This window comes from Equus quagga, chromosome 12, assembly GCF_021613505.1.
Source record: "Equus quagga isolate Etosha38 chromosome 12, UCLA_HA_Equagga_1.0, whole genome shotgun sequence".
NCBI lineage: Eukaryota > Metazoa > Chordata > Mammalia > Perissodactyla > Equidae > Equus > Equus quagga.
The window spans coordinates 89,366,563-89,381,214 of record NC_060278.1 but is presented as its reverse complement, the minus strand read 5'-3'; the positions used below and the strand labels follow the sequence as shown (position 1 = coordinate 89,381,214).

The window sequence follows — 14,652 nt, the reverse complement described above, 5'->3', positions numbered from 1 at the left end:
GGATCAGTGGGATCCATTGAAGTGTTCTAAGCAGGAAGCTGACACAGTCAAGTTTCCATTTATACAGTTCACTCTGGTTGAAATTAGAATGGGTAGAAATAAGGAAGTTGGTAGAAATAGAGATGAGTTTGAATACAAATAATGTTGACTTTGAGATAGAGGGGTCTTCTGAATATGAGTATCATGACAGTTGAACGGCTGCTTTCAATGGCTCTATCAGGTCAGATCTGCTGTAGTTCAGCAGAAGAAATCTGACATGAGGGACGAGGTGCAGAAGTTTTGGCAGAGCTAAGTGAGCAAACAGGACAGTGAGACAACAGAAGCAAGCTGCTCCCACTTCTGGGGAAGGAAGGACCGAGGGAGCCCAGGTGCTGGGCCACCTGCAGAAGCTAGAGCCACAGAGGAGTCACGCCCACTGCTGCCTGTGCCAGAGGGGTGAGGGGAGAAAGACCCTGGCTCCTCTGCCCTCCTCTTCCAGTCTCCCTCCAGCGCCTCCCACTGGCCAAACCTAAGTGGAAACCAGTGGGCACCAGCCTGGGAAATGTAGTTTACAAGGGCAGCTCCTGTTATACAGAGTAGAACAGAGGAAGGGTCAAGAGTGGATCTGAGGGGCCAGCCCCGTGGCTGACTGGTTAAGTTCATGTGCTCTGCTTCGGTGGCCCAGGGTTTACCAGTTCGGATCCTAGGCAGACCTATACATCGCTTGTCAGGCCATGCTGTGGTGGCATCCCACATAGAGGAACTAGAATGACCTGTAACTAGGATATACAACTATGTACTGGAGGTTCGGGGAGGGAAAAAAAAAAAAAAGGAAGATTGGCAACAGGTGTTAGCCCAGGGCCAATCTTCCTCACCAAAAAAAGAAAAAGAAAAAAAGAGTGGATCTGAGAGCAAATAGGCAAATGAGGAGCACAACATCTACCACAAAATTATGTCCCTAGTGCAATAAAGGCTCTCAAAGATCTGATAGCCCCACATAACCTGAGAGAATCTCTCCACAGGTTCAGGAATGGTTTAGATAATAGACTCAGGTGTCAGAGAGCCTGGCTTCTTACGCTCTGCTTTCAAGTCAGAGCGTCAGTTCACTTTGAGACCGTCCCTATTTTGGGTGGAGTCTATGCTGATGGACCAAAGTTATAGCTTTGATTGCAGAGCAAAGTTCAAGTTCTGCAGGTGCATACCGTCCTTCCCCTTCTTGCCATTTTGCAGACCAGGGCCCTTTGTTAGAGGGGGGATGAGGCAAGAGAGAAGCAGGGGTCCATGCAGCCCCTCTTTCTCCTGGAGAAACAGGACAGAGTTTGTGTCCCATGAATGTGAAGGGAGAGGCCCGAGCAGTGTGCTGCTCTGGCCGGCTGTGAAGAGAAGAGGTCTGGTGGCCTTTGCCATGAAGGCTCTTAGCTGCTGAGCCTGACCCAGGCGCACGACGTGTGTATGATCTGTTTCCCAAGCGCAGGCGTGTCTGGAGGCATCTATCTGCAAGACAGGGTGTGTGGACCTGAGACTTCCATGCACAGTGATGAAAGGTAGCTTTTCTCTGTTCCTAATTTTTTTCTCCTTGACAGGACGGAGATGTTGTAGCCCCACTAATAACACCTCTAAAAAAGGAGTGGAATTGCACGGATTCAGCCCAGAGTCCAGCTCGCATCCGAGAAGCATCCAGATTGAGAGTCCGGCTTTTTCCGGATGACTCGTGAATGTCTGCAGTCGGTGTTTACAAAAAACCCTCTCCCCTTCCCCAACACAATTAACTAATTTAGGGAATTCACTCATAGAGTTCTACAAATTTAGTGACAACTAGTGCTTTTTATTCTATGTTTTGAATGTACATACATGCTGAGGCCAAGCAATTATTTTTGAGGTAACACTGGTTTACAACATTACTGAGGTTTCAGGTGCGCAGCCTTATAATTCGACATCTGCATGGACTACGTTGTGCTCACACCGAGTCCAGTTTCCGTCCGTCACCAGACACTCGACCTCCTTCACCCGTTCCGTCCTCCCCCAACCCCTTCCCCTCTGGGAACCACCACTCTGTTATCTGGGAAGCAAAGTAATTTTTATTCAAAGAAACAAAAAAGTGTTAGGTAAGTCTTGCTATACATGCTATGAAAAGCATTACCTTGCCTATTTTTAGTATTAATGAAAGCCTTCTCCTTTAGTAGTCTATTTTCTTAGGATAACAATTCTTTTATGTACTCTGAGCTCTTATGACGTATGATTGTTTTTAAAAAAAAAAAAATTGGAAATGAGACAAGGGTGCACATTGGAATTTGAAATTGGGATTGTCATGAACAGCCAGGGTTAAAAACAAAATAGAACACCCTGGCTCCCTGAGAAGGTGCCCGTCACCCTGAATTTGAGGACAGCTCTCCTGGGTGAGCTCAGCGTCAATGAAAGGCAGCTTCCCCCAGCCCTTCAGCCAGGTTGGGGCAAACAGGAGGGGATGAGGGCCAGAGTTGGTTCCAGCTCTTCGGTGAGAGGCCTGATTACTTTACTGAAAAGATCTGAGGGCTGTGGCCTCCTCTGAAGCGGGACATAAAGCTACCTTTGAGGAGACCCCTCCACTAGTGACAGAGGGACCCCCAAACCAGGCTGCTCTCGGGGTCAGCCTGGGCTCCAGACTGGGCAGTTTTTCTCCGGAATATTCACTGCCAGGTCCCTAGGGCTTTACCCCTGCCCAGCCTGGAGGAGGCGGCTCCCCTCAGGCAGCTCTCTGCAGCCCCTGTGAACTGATCAGAGGCCGTCATGGCAGCCATCCTTGGGGCCACTCAGAGCTGGGACTGTCCATTTTATGGCTTTGGAGCAAAGACTGAGCTGCTCTGCCGAGATGAGTGAACCCAGTGAATTCCAGGCTCCCCTTTGTAACTTGATGTCCCCAGCACCTGCTCTTTACCTCCAGCAGTGGAGTGGGCACCTCTGTGGCTGAGCACTGTTCCTGTGCCCAGGGCAGCCCCCGCTTCCCCCCAAACATCCCCAGTTCTACAGAAATTCGCCAAGAACAGTCTGGAGTTGGAGTCAAAGCAGTGCCTCCAGAGCATACAGTGGGGAGAACTGTAGGGCTCAGCTTTCGTGTGCCCAGACCCAAGGTCAAGAATGTAATTTTTTTCTGCTAAGATTGTTTTATTTCTGCAGCTCCTACCTTTAAATCATTGTGGTTTACTCTGCTATTTTGTGTCCCGACATTGTATCATTGTGCTGTCTGAGAAACAACTTGAATGTATTTTGTTGGCATCTTCTGTTACATATCAGGCAGCTGCACTCTGCGCGCTTTGCAACTGTTTTAATTATGAGAACCCTGTGCGGTTTACAAGGTTACATTTTTCTTAAGAAACATCTTCACTATTTGTATAAAAACAAAGGCTTGAACAGCTTAGTCTCCAGAGTTACTGAACGGTGTCGCCTTGAGAATGTAAACAGAACTGCGAGTTTAAGTGACGGGTTACTCCGTTTGGGTTGGGGGAACAGCTGCAATAAAGCCTCGTCCATCTGGAAACCAGAGGTGTCTTCCTTAATGACTTTCTCTCACACCTGCGTGTCCAGTGTTGACCCTTTTGTGCAAAGGAAATGTGTCTGGGAATCTACTCAGATGTTTCTTAGTACCTCAACGCGATGCTGGCTCTGTGAGAGAGGGGCTGGTCTTAACGGGGCCTAAGCTATTTGGTTTTCCTCATTCAATAATGGCAAGTAATGGCAGAATAAAGAATCTTTTCCATCTGGCAGGAGGTAGGCACTAGCGTAGGAGGGAATGTGGGATTCTCTTAGTTTTCTGAGCTCCTGTTGTGCCAGAAAGGAGAGCCGCCTTCTCTCTTAACCTTCCTGAGGTTCCCATCTACGGAGTTTCAACTTTGTCCAGATAAGCGTATTGTTCATTTGCTGCTTTCATATCTTCCTCGTGAAATTAAATAAGAGATCTGCAAGCAGCTGTCACGCTGGTGGCAGACAGAAAGCCCTCGGTGGTCTCCTAGAGTCCTTATTAAAAGTTTCACTGGTTGAGTCTAGGTGTCTAGTTTGACAGTATTCTTTAAGTTAAAACAATTTCCAAAACATATGCTCTAGACTCCCTTTCTTTTCTTTTTTCTTTTTTTTTTTTTTTTTTTGAAGATTAGCCCTGAGCTAACTACTGCCAGTCCTCCTCTTTTTTGCTGAGGAAGATTAGCCCTGAGCTAACATCGTGCCCATCTTCCTCTACTTTATATGTGGGATGCCCACCACAGCATGGTGTGCCAAGCGGTGCCATGTCCGCACCCGGGATCCGAACTGGCGAACCCCGGGCCGCCAAGAAGCAGAACGTGCGAACTTAACCCCTGCGCCACCGGGCTTGTCCCTAGACTCCCATTTTTGTAAGAGGTATATATATATATATCTATCTCCATGGAAAATTGGGAGAATATACATGAAAATGTTAGTGTTTTGGGGGGTGGTTGAATTTTAGGCAATTTTAATTTTTTTTATGTCTTCTGGTTTTTCTACAATAAACACATCTAATTTCTAAAAAGATAATTTTCACAAGGGACTTTGCGCAGCTCGGCTGGAGTAAATATCTTTCACTCCTTCAAAGTTACCTTTCCAGGAGAACGTTGCCTGCCTCCATGCCTGTCTTGGGTCCCCAGGCCACTGGGAGGCTGCCTCACAGCCACAGTCAGCAAGCACTAGGCCACGTCACCATCCGTGTTCCAGACAGAATGGGCTGCCCTATGCAAGGGAGGCCTAGATGGCACCCACGAGCAGATCCGAGCTCCTGTAGCCTCAGGAGGCTGCCCACCATGGGGGTATCAGCTCAGAACCCAGGCCTCCAGCTCCTTGATGCAGAACTGCTCCTGCCGGGCCAGCACCTCATTATTGAAGGTGGCACAGGGGTGGCTTCCCCCGTGGTACAGGTCTCCATCCAACCACAGCCCAAAGTGGCCACTAAAGAGAAGAGGAAAGTCAGCACAGCTCACTCCTGGGCATTGGGACCGTCCAGATCCACACCATCAGCCCTTGGCCACAACGTGACCATAGCCCCATTTTGCCTGTTTCATCTTCCTTTAGACTGATTTATCCTGAATTGTTGGGAACTCCACCTCTGTTCCCCACAGGGCTTAGAGCACTTTCTTTCTAGAGTTTATTGATTTTAATAAACATATACAGTGGTGCAACCATCAACACAATCCACCTTTAGGACATTTGGGACGTTTTTAAGATGGCCATGTGTCACAGAAAGAATGACTCTCACAGGTGCGGACTCGGCCCAGAACACTTCAGAGAGCATCCTTCGTCCATCCCAGTCCCCTCATTTGACAGCAGACGAGGCTGGAGCTGGGAAGAGGGTTGCTGCAGGTCAGCAACAGCTGACCCTCAGTGGAGGCTTTGGTGCTAATCAGCAATGCCTTCATCCTTGCCCTCAGGATAAGGTTGATTCTGCCTGAATTTGCAGGTCACACCAGGGGCGAGACTAACCTATTCTTCCCAGTTCTGCACCTCCCGTCCCCCAGCACACGTGGACAGGGCTCTGGGCTGACGCCCGGCCTCCTCCAATGAGTTATGTTCCCTGGGGTTACGGGGCTGATGGGTAAATCTGGGGCTTGCCCATCCCTTGACTCCAGCTTCATCCAGCCATGTGGAATGCTGTTCCTAAAGTTACATAAACTCAGACTAAGCTGTCACCAACTGTAGACGCTCTAGGGGAGAGTTCACCCCATCCTTTCCCCTCGGCGTTGACTCAGAGCCCGGGTGAGGGGGTTGGCCAGAGCAGCATCCTGGGGCGGTGAAGGCAGAGGCCTGAGAGTGGACCACCAGTCTCCCCATCTGGTCTGCGGCAGCCGGGCCCAACATTTCCAGACAGGAGAAGGGACCAGAACACAGACCACCTGAGGCCCAGGGAGGACCGGGACACGCACCTGCCGCTGCCCATCATCAGTGAATCCAAGTCTCCTTTCACAAAGAAAGAGTTGCTTCCCGTCCACTTGAAGACCTGGGGTGGCAGGAAAAGGCTCCGGTTACTGGGCGAGTGAGTCCTGCCCTTGCAGGTTGAGTGTACGCCACTAGGTGGCAGTGTTGTGGAGGGAACAGAACATCCTGGGCTGGAGATTTCTTTCCAGTCTCCCCGGAGCTCGTGTGTGTCCTCCAGTCTGAATTCCAACAACCCCAAAGCCCCTCTGCTCTAGGAACAGACCAGCACCCTGTGCGGCCTCCTGCTCCCAGAGCTGGAGGGAGGAGGGGAGGCCCTGATTCTGCCGTTAAGTACCTCATCCCTCTCCGAGGTGACACCAGGCCTGCCTGATCCCAGCGTGGCCCCACACCCAGCTCCTCAGCTAGTCCTGCAGGCCCCACTCCAGAGAGACACCCCCACGCCACCATTCCTGTCCTGTTCGTCTACACTCACTCCTGCCCCCCAGTCCACACCACCGTCCCTGCGCTGGATCACCGCCTCCTGACAGATCCGGCCTCCTCTGCCTCCTGCCCACAGCCCCTCAGCCCCAAGACCCATGTGAGCCGTTCAGAGTCCAGTCGGACATTATCACTCCTCTGCCTAAAAGCCCCCGGTGGCTTCCCATTGTGAAGGGAATAAAATCCGACTCCTCACTGTGGCCGAAAGCCCACCTGCTCTGACCCCTGACTCTCTCTCTGGCCTCTCCCTCATTGACTGACTTTGGCTGCACTGGCCTTTCTCTCCCCGGGACGCCCAAAGCTGTTCCTGCTTTAGCACCTTCCTGCCTGCCGCTCCCTCTGCCCAGAATGCTCTTCCTCCACATCCTCAAATGGCCCCCCTCTCCTCTTTCAGCCCAGCTGTCCTTTCAGAGAAACTTCCTGGACCACCCCATCTAAAGTGCCCTTCCTCCCAGGCCCTGTTTCCTTCTCCTCGGCGTTCACCACTCTGAGGTGACCCGTTCGTGCGCCAACGTGTCACTGTCTGCCCCTCTGACATGGAAGCTCTGTGAGGGCCGTCTTGATCCCTGGCTGTATTCTTGGCATGGGATATAGATGTTTGTTGAATGAATAAATTATTCAAGAGTCAATTTAGCTCGTAAAAAGACTTTTAAAGGGCCACAAGAGTAAAGTATATTATTGTCTGTCATTAGTTGCAAAAAAAAGCTGTGAGCAACCAAAGGATTTTTAGCAAGAAAATGGACTAATAAAAGATAAGCCCTGGGCTCAGAAGAGATGAGATAATATTAACAAGTGACCTCGAGAAGACGGACCCGTTTAGCTCCTCCTCCATTTTCATCCAGGAACACGACCTTCAACCCTGACGGAGTAAGAAACGCGTTGCTGCAGAAGATATTAAGGCCGCATTTATGGTGCTGCTCGGAATAGCGATGGAGGAACTGCTGGGAATTCACGAAGAACGCAAGAGGCGCCAGAAGACCAAAGATGGGTGAAAATCAACCAACTTTTGAAAAGATGAGATTCCATAATGATAGGCTGGGAAGAGAGAGAGTGATCCCCTGAAAAAATCATTTATTTCATTCAAAAAAATTTTAGCATTTAGCACTGTTTTGGGCACTGAGTCAAACAGACAAAAATTCCTGCCTCATGGGACTCCCAGTCTAGTGGGAAGAGGCAGATAAATCAGTAAAAGAAATAGTATGTTAGGTGGTGATGCTCAGGAGAAAGAAGTAGAGAAGGGCCATGGGGTTTCCAGGGGGTGGGGTGTTGTAAATTTAAATCAGGTGGTCAGGGAGCACCTCACCGAGATGGTGACATTTGAGCAGAGTCCTGAAGGAGGTGAGAACTGAGCCATGTGGAGATCCAGTGAAAAGCATTCTAAGCAGAATAACACGTGCAAAGGCCCTGAGGCAGGAGCAGGCCTGCATGTTTGAGGACTAGCTCAGAGGTCAGTGTAGCTACAGCAGAGGGAGGGAGGGGAAAAGTATCAAGAAACGACATCAGAGAGAGGCCAGAAGATATAGATAGGGACTTGTAGGTTATTGTAAAGACTTCGGCTTTTCTCTGAGTGAGAAAAGAAACCATTGGCAGCTCAGAGCCAAGGAGTGACATGCTTTGACGTAACTTTTAAAATGATCACTGCAGCTACCGTGATGACTGAAGGTGGAAGCAGAGAGACAGGCAGTAATGATGGTGGCCTGAGCCAGGGCAACCGCCACGGGCATGGTGAGAAGTGGTTCTGGATATAGATAGAAAGAGAAGGCAGAGCTGTCAGGATTCATTGACAGCTCAGATGTAGGGTGTGAAAGAAAGAGAGGAGTTAAGAAGGACTCCAAAATTTCGGTCTCAGCAGCAGGAAAGATAGAGGTGTCATTGGCCCTGCTGGGGAAGATGGCGGGAGGAGCGGATTTTGTGGGGCACAGTCAGGAGCTCAGCTTCGGCCATGTGAGGCTTGAAATGCCATGGTTGGGATCCAAGTGGTGACAGTGGGTGGCGGTTGGACATATGTGAGTTTGGAGCCCAGGGGAAGGGCCATCAGCACACAGACAGCAGGGAAAGCTCTGAGAGTGGACTAGACCTCGAAGGAAACAAGGGTAGTCAGAGAAGAGACGAGAACCAAAAACTGAGCTCTGGGACCCTCTGACATTAGAAAGCAGGGAAGATGAGGAGGAACCAGCAAAAGATCCTGTCCAAGAATTTTCAGTGCAGTAGGAGGAAAATTCTAGAATTTCAGAATTCTAGTATGTAAATTGAGGAAGGCAAGTGGGGGTGACTCGTATCCAGCATGGGTTCACCATGAATAACTGGCCCCTTTCCTGTTTCCTGATAAGACTGCCAGGCTGGCCATCGGAAGCAATGCAACAGCGCTGTGTTTTGCTCCTTGTGACCTTGTCGTGTGACCAGACGATTGTGTGGCTGGATGTATCTGTGGGTGTCTGGCTCTGTGCATTGGAGAGGGGGGGGTCTCTAACACCAAACCAAGAACTAGGAACTAGTTCTTCATCCATTGAACAAATACTTCTTGAGGGCACGCGTGCCAGTGCAGAGGGCTACGCCCTCCCTCACACACTCTGACTATCCCCCCCGACAGCCCCATCTATTGGGTTCCTACACAGGCCGCTTCTCACCAGTTTCTGTGCCTTCCACATGCTCCAGGAAGACTGCTCCCTGCACCCTTCATCACCTGGGGATCCTCTGATTGTCCATCAAGACCCAGCTCAAGAAGCTCCTCCTCCAGGAAGTCTCCCTTGATCTCCGCACCCCCATTTGATCTAGGTGCTCCTCCTCACACTTCTCCCACAGCTCTTATTACTCTATATGTGATCAGCTGTCCTCTCCCAACCTGGGAGCACCTCTAGGCAGGGACCTTTTGTCATTTAGAGGGGTGGGGTAGTGCTGGGGCTGCATTCCAGCTCCAGGGTCTGTTTCCCCATCTCATCCTCACCACTGATTTAGCTCTGTGAGCTTGGGCAAGGTTCTCAGCCTCTCTGTGCCTCGGTTTCCTCTCCTGTAAGATGGGGCCGACAATAGTGTGTACCTCATTGGGTTGTTGTGATGATTAAAGGCTCTAATTTGTGAAAGTCTCAGAACAGCGCCTGGCAGGCAGCAAACTGGTCCGTGTCAGCTGCCGTTATTTTTATAGTAGTAAAGGCAGTCTGCTGCGTGCCAAGCATGCGCTCAGTGCTTTTATTCAGTAAATGGCCTAGAGAAGCAAAAGCTTTAGATGGGAGATGTTTGGGACTGTTCTCCTCCCTCCTTTAGAAGCCCCACTGCCTGGCAGCTGGTGCCATCTGAGTGTACCTGTCCCTGTCTCTCATCCGTCTCCTAGTCACCAATGGTCATTAATCAGAGACTCGAGCTCTAGCTCGCCGTCCTCCCCTCCTTCCCAGTTCCTGTCACTGTCCTCGGTGAACTTCACCGTCCACATGGACCCGCCCAACGTAGCCCCTCAACGCCTGCTCCTCAGCTCCCCTCCTCATCCTCTCCAGTGGGTTTCCTTACACCCACCTCAGCCACTGTCCCCCAGGGTCACACCCAGGATTTGTCCTCAGCCCTCTGTTTCAAGCGTCCCTGTCTCTGTATCTTGTGTTCCAACACGCTGCCCAGCTGGGGTCACTGCTCCGAGTCTCTGACCTCAAGCCAGCCTCTCATCTGCTGCTTCCATTTTTGTCTCCCATCCCTCAGCCCCCCTCTGGCTCCCCTCCCCGCCTTGTTTGGTCTAGGGTCTATGGCCCATTTTATGTTTCCACTCCCTTCAGCCTCCATTTCCCTCTCTCCCTCTCTTAAACCTGCTTGGCAAACCCCTCTCTATCTCCCCCTGTCCACGCCCCTCCCCCGTGTCCTGGATGCGCGCTCCCCCCCCACTCCGTGCCTGAACCCCACGAGCTGAGTGTGGCAGGAGGAAAGCGCACGCCCCAGTGCCCGGCTTGCCGTTGAACTCTCACTCTCAGCCCACAACCAGCGCTGCCAGCTGTCCTTTCTCTAGTTTTCTAGGCTTCCCTTTCCGCTCCCCGTGATGAGTGATGCCTTCACTCCCCTCAACCTTCACACCCTCTCCCCCGTCCTCACTCTTAGCTGATAACCTCACCCCATACTCCCTAAGAAAATCGAAGCCATTGGATGTGTCCGTCTTCATCTTCCTACCCCTATGCCCACAGGTCTACCTGCAGTTGGACCCATCTTGCCTTTCTAGCCTGTGGCGGGTGAGCAACATCCCTCCTCCCCTCAGAGCCCGTCAGTGGTTGCCGGGGACCTCCTGAGCATTTGTAAAAATGAAGATGGGCAGGCCAAGGGGGATGCTCCACCCACCACTGCCCTGTCACATTCCCTTTGCGGAAAGATGGAAGGACATCAGACACCCCCAGCAGGCAGTATGGAGGTGGGGGCCACTGGGACCCCAGGATCTTTGTCATAAACCCCACTTTCCTCCCCTGCCCCCCCAGGGGAAGGTTGGGAATATCACCTTCAGCTGTGGGGAGAAGGAGAAGAGGAATGTCTCTCCAGTACCGTAGAAGCCTTTGCTGAGTCGAATAGCTGAGGAGGAGAAGGCCCCAAACATCTGGAAAGCAGAAGAAAGCAGTTTGCAGCTGGAAGGGAGTTGGAGGTCCTCTGGCAACTCCACTCTCCGGGCTTGGTGATACAGGCTCATCCCGGAGGGGCGCCTGGGGAGCCTGGGGCAGAGCTGGGGGATGAGGAGGCCCCCATGCGCCCACCAGCGTGCGACTTTTCCTGTAACATTCCCCAAGGACAAGCTCCTGCTGGTGTTCTCTTACTTTTTCTTAAATGTACTTATTTTATGCAAGTAATCCTCATAGAAAAACATTGGAAGTTATAGACAAGCAGAAAGAAAAAATAAAGCTACCCCAAATCCCCCTCTTCCTTCCCAGGAAACCTATTCTTAACATTTTGGTGCATCTCCTTCCCACGTCTGTTGAATGCCAGTGTGAGTATTCTGATACCAAGAGTGAGACCCTGTAGCGCCTCTGTTTTGTAAGCTGCTTCCTCCCCACTTTTCTTTACAGAAATTCAAACACACAGGAGAGTTAGAGCACGGTCGGTACCCTCCACGCAGACTCTCAACTGTACCGTCCTCGCCACATTTGCTTTCTCTTTTTTTTCTGTTTCATTTGAAAGTCAGTTGCTGATATTATGACTTTTCACCCCTAAATAGTTCAGCCTCTGAGAATGGGGACTTTCTCTTCTGTCACCACAATACTGTCATCTCACCTAAGAAAATTAACAGCAATCCATAGTATTATCTAGATCCAGTTCATATTCCGTTCTCTCCAGTTGTCCCCAGAGTGCCTTTCATATCCTGCTCTAAAACAAAAGCTTAACACTTTTAATGGCTATGGTTCTACCTCATTTTTCTTGCCTGCCTAATATTTCACTACGGAGAGGGACCAAGTTTGACTTGGTCATTTTCCCCTCATGGGAGCATGAGGTGGACTGCAGGTTCCCACTGTTACAAACAATGCTGAGGGGCAGAGACAGGCTCACTGGGGGACAGCTGCGGGGAGGAGGTTTTGTCTTAACGGAAGGAGAAACGTCCCCCACAGTCAGCGGTGTTCTGCCAAGGAAGGGGCTCCATGTAGATGGGTGAACTGCCTGGCCTTGAGGCAGGAAGTCCCTCCATCGGCACCTTGAGGAGGGGGCTCCTGCCCCAGTGGGGTTCCTCCGGGACCCCTGAGATCTCTGCCAGCTCTGACTTGTTCCTGCCACAGAAGAGCGGGTGACCAGCTCCCACCCCTGCCTAGAGAGCCTGCCCGCAGTGCCCCCAGTGGAGAGACGGGCTGGAGCTGAGGCGTGCCCACTGCAGGTCCCTGCTGGTTGCTGTCACTCTCCAAGCCCTTCTTTCCCCACCTGCAGCGGGATGTTTTCAAAACCTAAAGGATCGATCGTTCAGGTGTAGATCCTCTGCTTAAAATCCCTCCCCAGTTTCTTGTGCTTCTGAGGATAAAGATGCAGTTTTACATTTACAGTTGAATGATTATTTGCTTAACATCTGGCCCCACCCCCCATTCGGCATTTAGCTCCAAGAGGGCTGGAACTGGCTCCGTCTCAATCCTGCTCTGGTCCACATCTAACCTGGCACACAGAAGGTGCTTAATATACATGTATTGAATCAGTGAATCGGGGAATGAATGAATGAGGAGATGGCTCAGAGCAGGCTAGGTCTCAGTGTCATCATCAGTGTCCAGTACAGGTGACTTAGACTATCACCTCTGCCCTCTCGTCCCTGAGGCTGCCCTGGGGCAGGACCCGCTGGGACCTGGTTGGGGGCCCCCAGAGCCTCAGGTTGGGGCCTGGCCCAGCTCACCTGCCCATCCTGGTCCCTCAGCACCAGCAGCACCGGCCCGCCGTGGCCCTCCATCTGCCTGTACAGGCTCCGCAGGCTGAAGCCGTCCCTCGACGTGCAGAAGGCCAGACTCCAGGAATAGCCCCTGACTCTTGGCGGGAGGTGGAGGCTGAGCTGGGGACAGGGCTAGAGGTGAGCGAGGGATCCTGCTCCTCCCACCCTCCTTCCCCACATCCTTGGGGTCTCAGAGGACCCTCACGCAGGCATGGTGCTTCACAGGTTACACAGCAGTTTACTGTTCCCAAGGGACTTTCATGCCCATTAGCAGTAGCCCCTGGAGAGAGGGATTATTGTCCCCATTTTACAGATGAGGAAACTGAGGCCCAGGGAGGTGAAGCAAGTTGCCTAAAGCCCACATGGGGAGTAAGTGGCAGAGTCTAGAGTTGAGCTCAGGTCAGTCTCTCTCGGGTCTCTCTCCCCTTGGTCATCTTGGCCCCTTGAGGCCGGAGAACAGACGAGATGCTGAATCCCTCCTTCTAATCCCCCCACCTCATCCTCCCACCCTCCACCCAGCTTTGCAATAGAGCGGGAGCGGCCGTCGTGTCCCTGGCCCCCGGCTGGGCCAGGGCAAGAGGGCAGGACCCTCAGGCTCAGGGCTGAAATCCTTGTGCCATGGGCTGTGCTCGAACCTGCCTGATCTCTGAGGCCCCCAGAACCTGGCTGGCTTCTGCCAGCGAGGGCTCCGCGGGCTCTTCAGGAGCAGGAGCTGGGGCAGGGGCTGTCTCCTCCTCTTCCTCTTCCTCTTCCTCACCCGCCTCCGCAGACAGAGCGTCCTCCACCTGGCTGGGCTGTGAGCACATGAAGAGGCCTGGTGAGTTGAAGGACAAGGAGACACCAGTTTCCATATCTCCCAAACCCAAGATCCACGCCCACCTCATCACCGCCACCCCCCACCAGACCCCTGCAATTTCCGGCCCAGCCAGAGGCAGCCAGGAAGTGTCCACGACAGACAAGAATCTGCCCCTGCCCCAGCCCACCCCTTCCCCGGCCCCCGCCAGCTCAGGGTCAGGTCGAGGCACACGTGCCCCTCAGATGTGGCCGTCGGCCCTGCGGTTGGTCTGCCTGTCGGCTCTGGGTCCAGAGTGGGTGCCAGGGATGGAGCTCTAAGCCTGGGGGCAGGAGAGCAGGGCAGGTGGCAGCCGGGTCCTGGGAGCTGCCACTGTGTGTGTTTGCACACGAAATAACAGTGATGATAACAGCCATAGTAATAACGATCATGGCTGACATTGATCAGCACTCTCGACCAGGCCTGTGCTACTGCTCGTCGTGCACAATCTGAATCTTCCCCAGAATCCTAAGAAGAATTTGCTTCTTACTACCCTCATTTTACAAAGGAAGGGAATGAGGCCCAGAGGCTCCCCCGCCAGCCGGTGAAATGTGTGTAGTCACAGGTGAGAGAGCTTGTGCAGGCTTGTGTAAAATATGTGTGTGTCCGTGTGAAAGTGTGTGTTGGCCTGAAATAGAGTTGTGTAGGCAGATCAGTGTGAGAGGGTGTGGAGTGCACCTTTGCCTGTTCACCTATTGATGTGTTTGTGAGTGTGAGTTGTGATTGTGTGAATACATGTGTGTCAGTGGGTGTGCATGTTGGTATATTCATTCATTCCACTGAGCTTCCACTCTCCCCCAGAGCCTGTGTGTGAGTGTGTGTGTGTGTACGTGCACGACTGCACACAATGACTCGGGGACTTGTCATAGCAAGGAGAGAGCTTCTCGAGGCTCACAGATGAACAGGACACCATTTCCTGTTCCCCAGGTTCAGGCCTAAGGAGAGGCTCCTAGCTGTGCGGGACTTCGGACACAGCTCCATCTGGCACCCACTCCAGGGAGGAAGGGACAGAGACATGAGTCTGTCCTCCTTGAGGGTCTCAGGACCATGGGGCCTTGGTCCTGAGTCAGTCCTCGCTCTGAACCCCAGGCCAGCTGGA

General features: G+C 52.1%; 2 protein-coding genes across 2 annotated transcripts in view; one reads left to right on the top strand and one right to left on the bottom strand.

Moving 5' to 3' along the window:
- The window catches only part of SAMHD1 (SAM and HD domain containing deoxynucleoside triphosphate triphosphohydrolase 1), a 51,957-nt gene extending 48,464 nt beyond the window's left edge, over positions 1–3,493 (top strand). The window contains exon 16 of the mRNA XM_046679812.1: positions 1,563–3,493. Within this exon, the coding sequence (XP_046535768.1) occupies positions 1,563–1,694 (132 nt within the window). The 3' untranslated portion in view covers positions 1,695–3,493. The remainder of the gene's footprint in view (positions 1–1,562) is intronic.
- Positions 3,494–4,772: 1,279 nt separating this feature from the next.
- The window catches only part of TLDC2 (TBC/LysM-associated domain containing 2), a 10,121-nt gene continuing 241 nt past the window's right edge, over positions 4,773–14,652 (bottom strand). Inside the window, exons 2-6 of the mRNA XM_046678141.1 lie at positions 13,357–13,515; positions 12,689–12,841; positions 10,832–10,927; positions 5,880–5,953; positions 4,773–4,908 (exon numbers count right to left, since the gene is read on the bottom strand). Of these exons, the coding sequence (XP_046534097.1) occupies positions 4,773–4,908; positions 5,880–5,953; positions 10,832–10,927; positions 12,689–12,841; positions 13,357–13,515 (618 nt within the window). The remainder of the gene's footprint in view (positions 4,909–5,879; positions 5,954–10,831; positions 10,928–12,688; positions 12,842–13,356; positions 13,516–14,652) is intronic.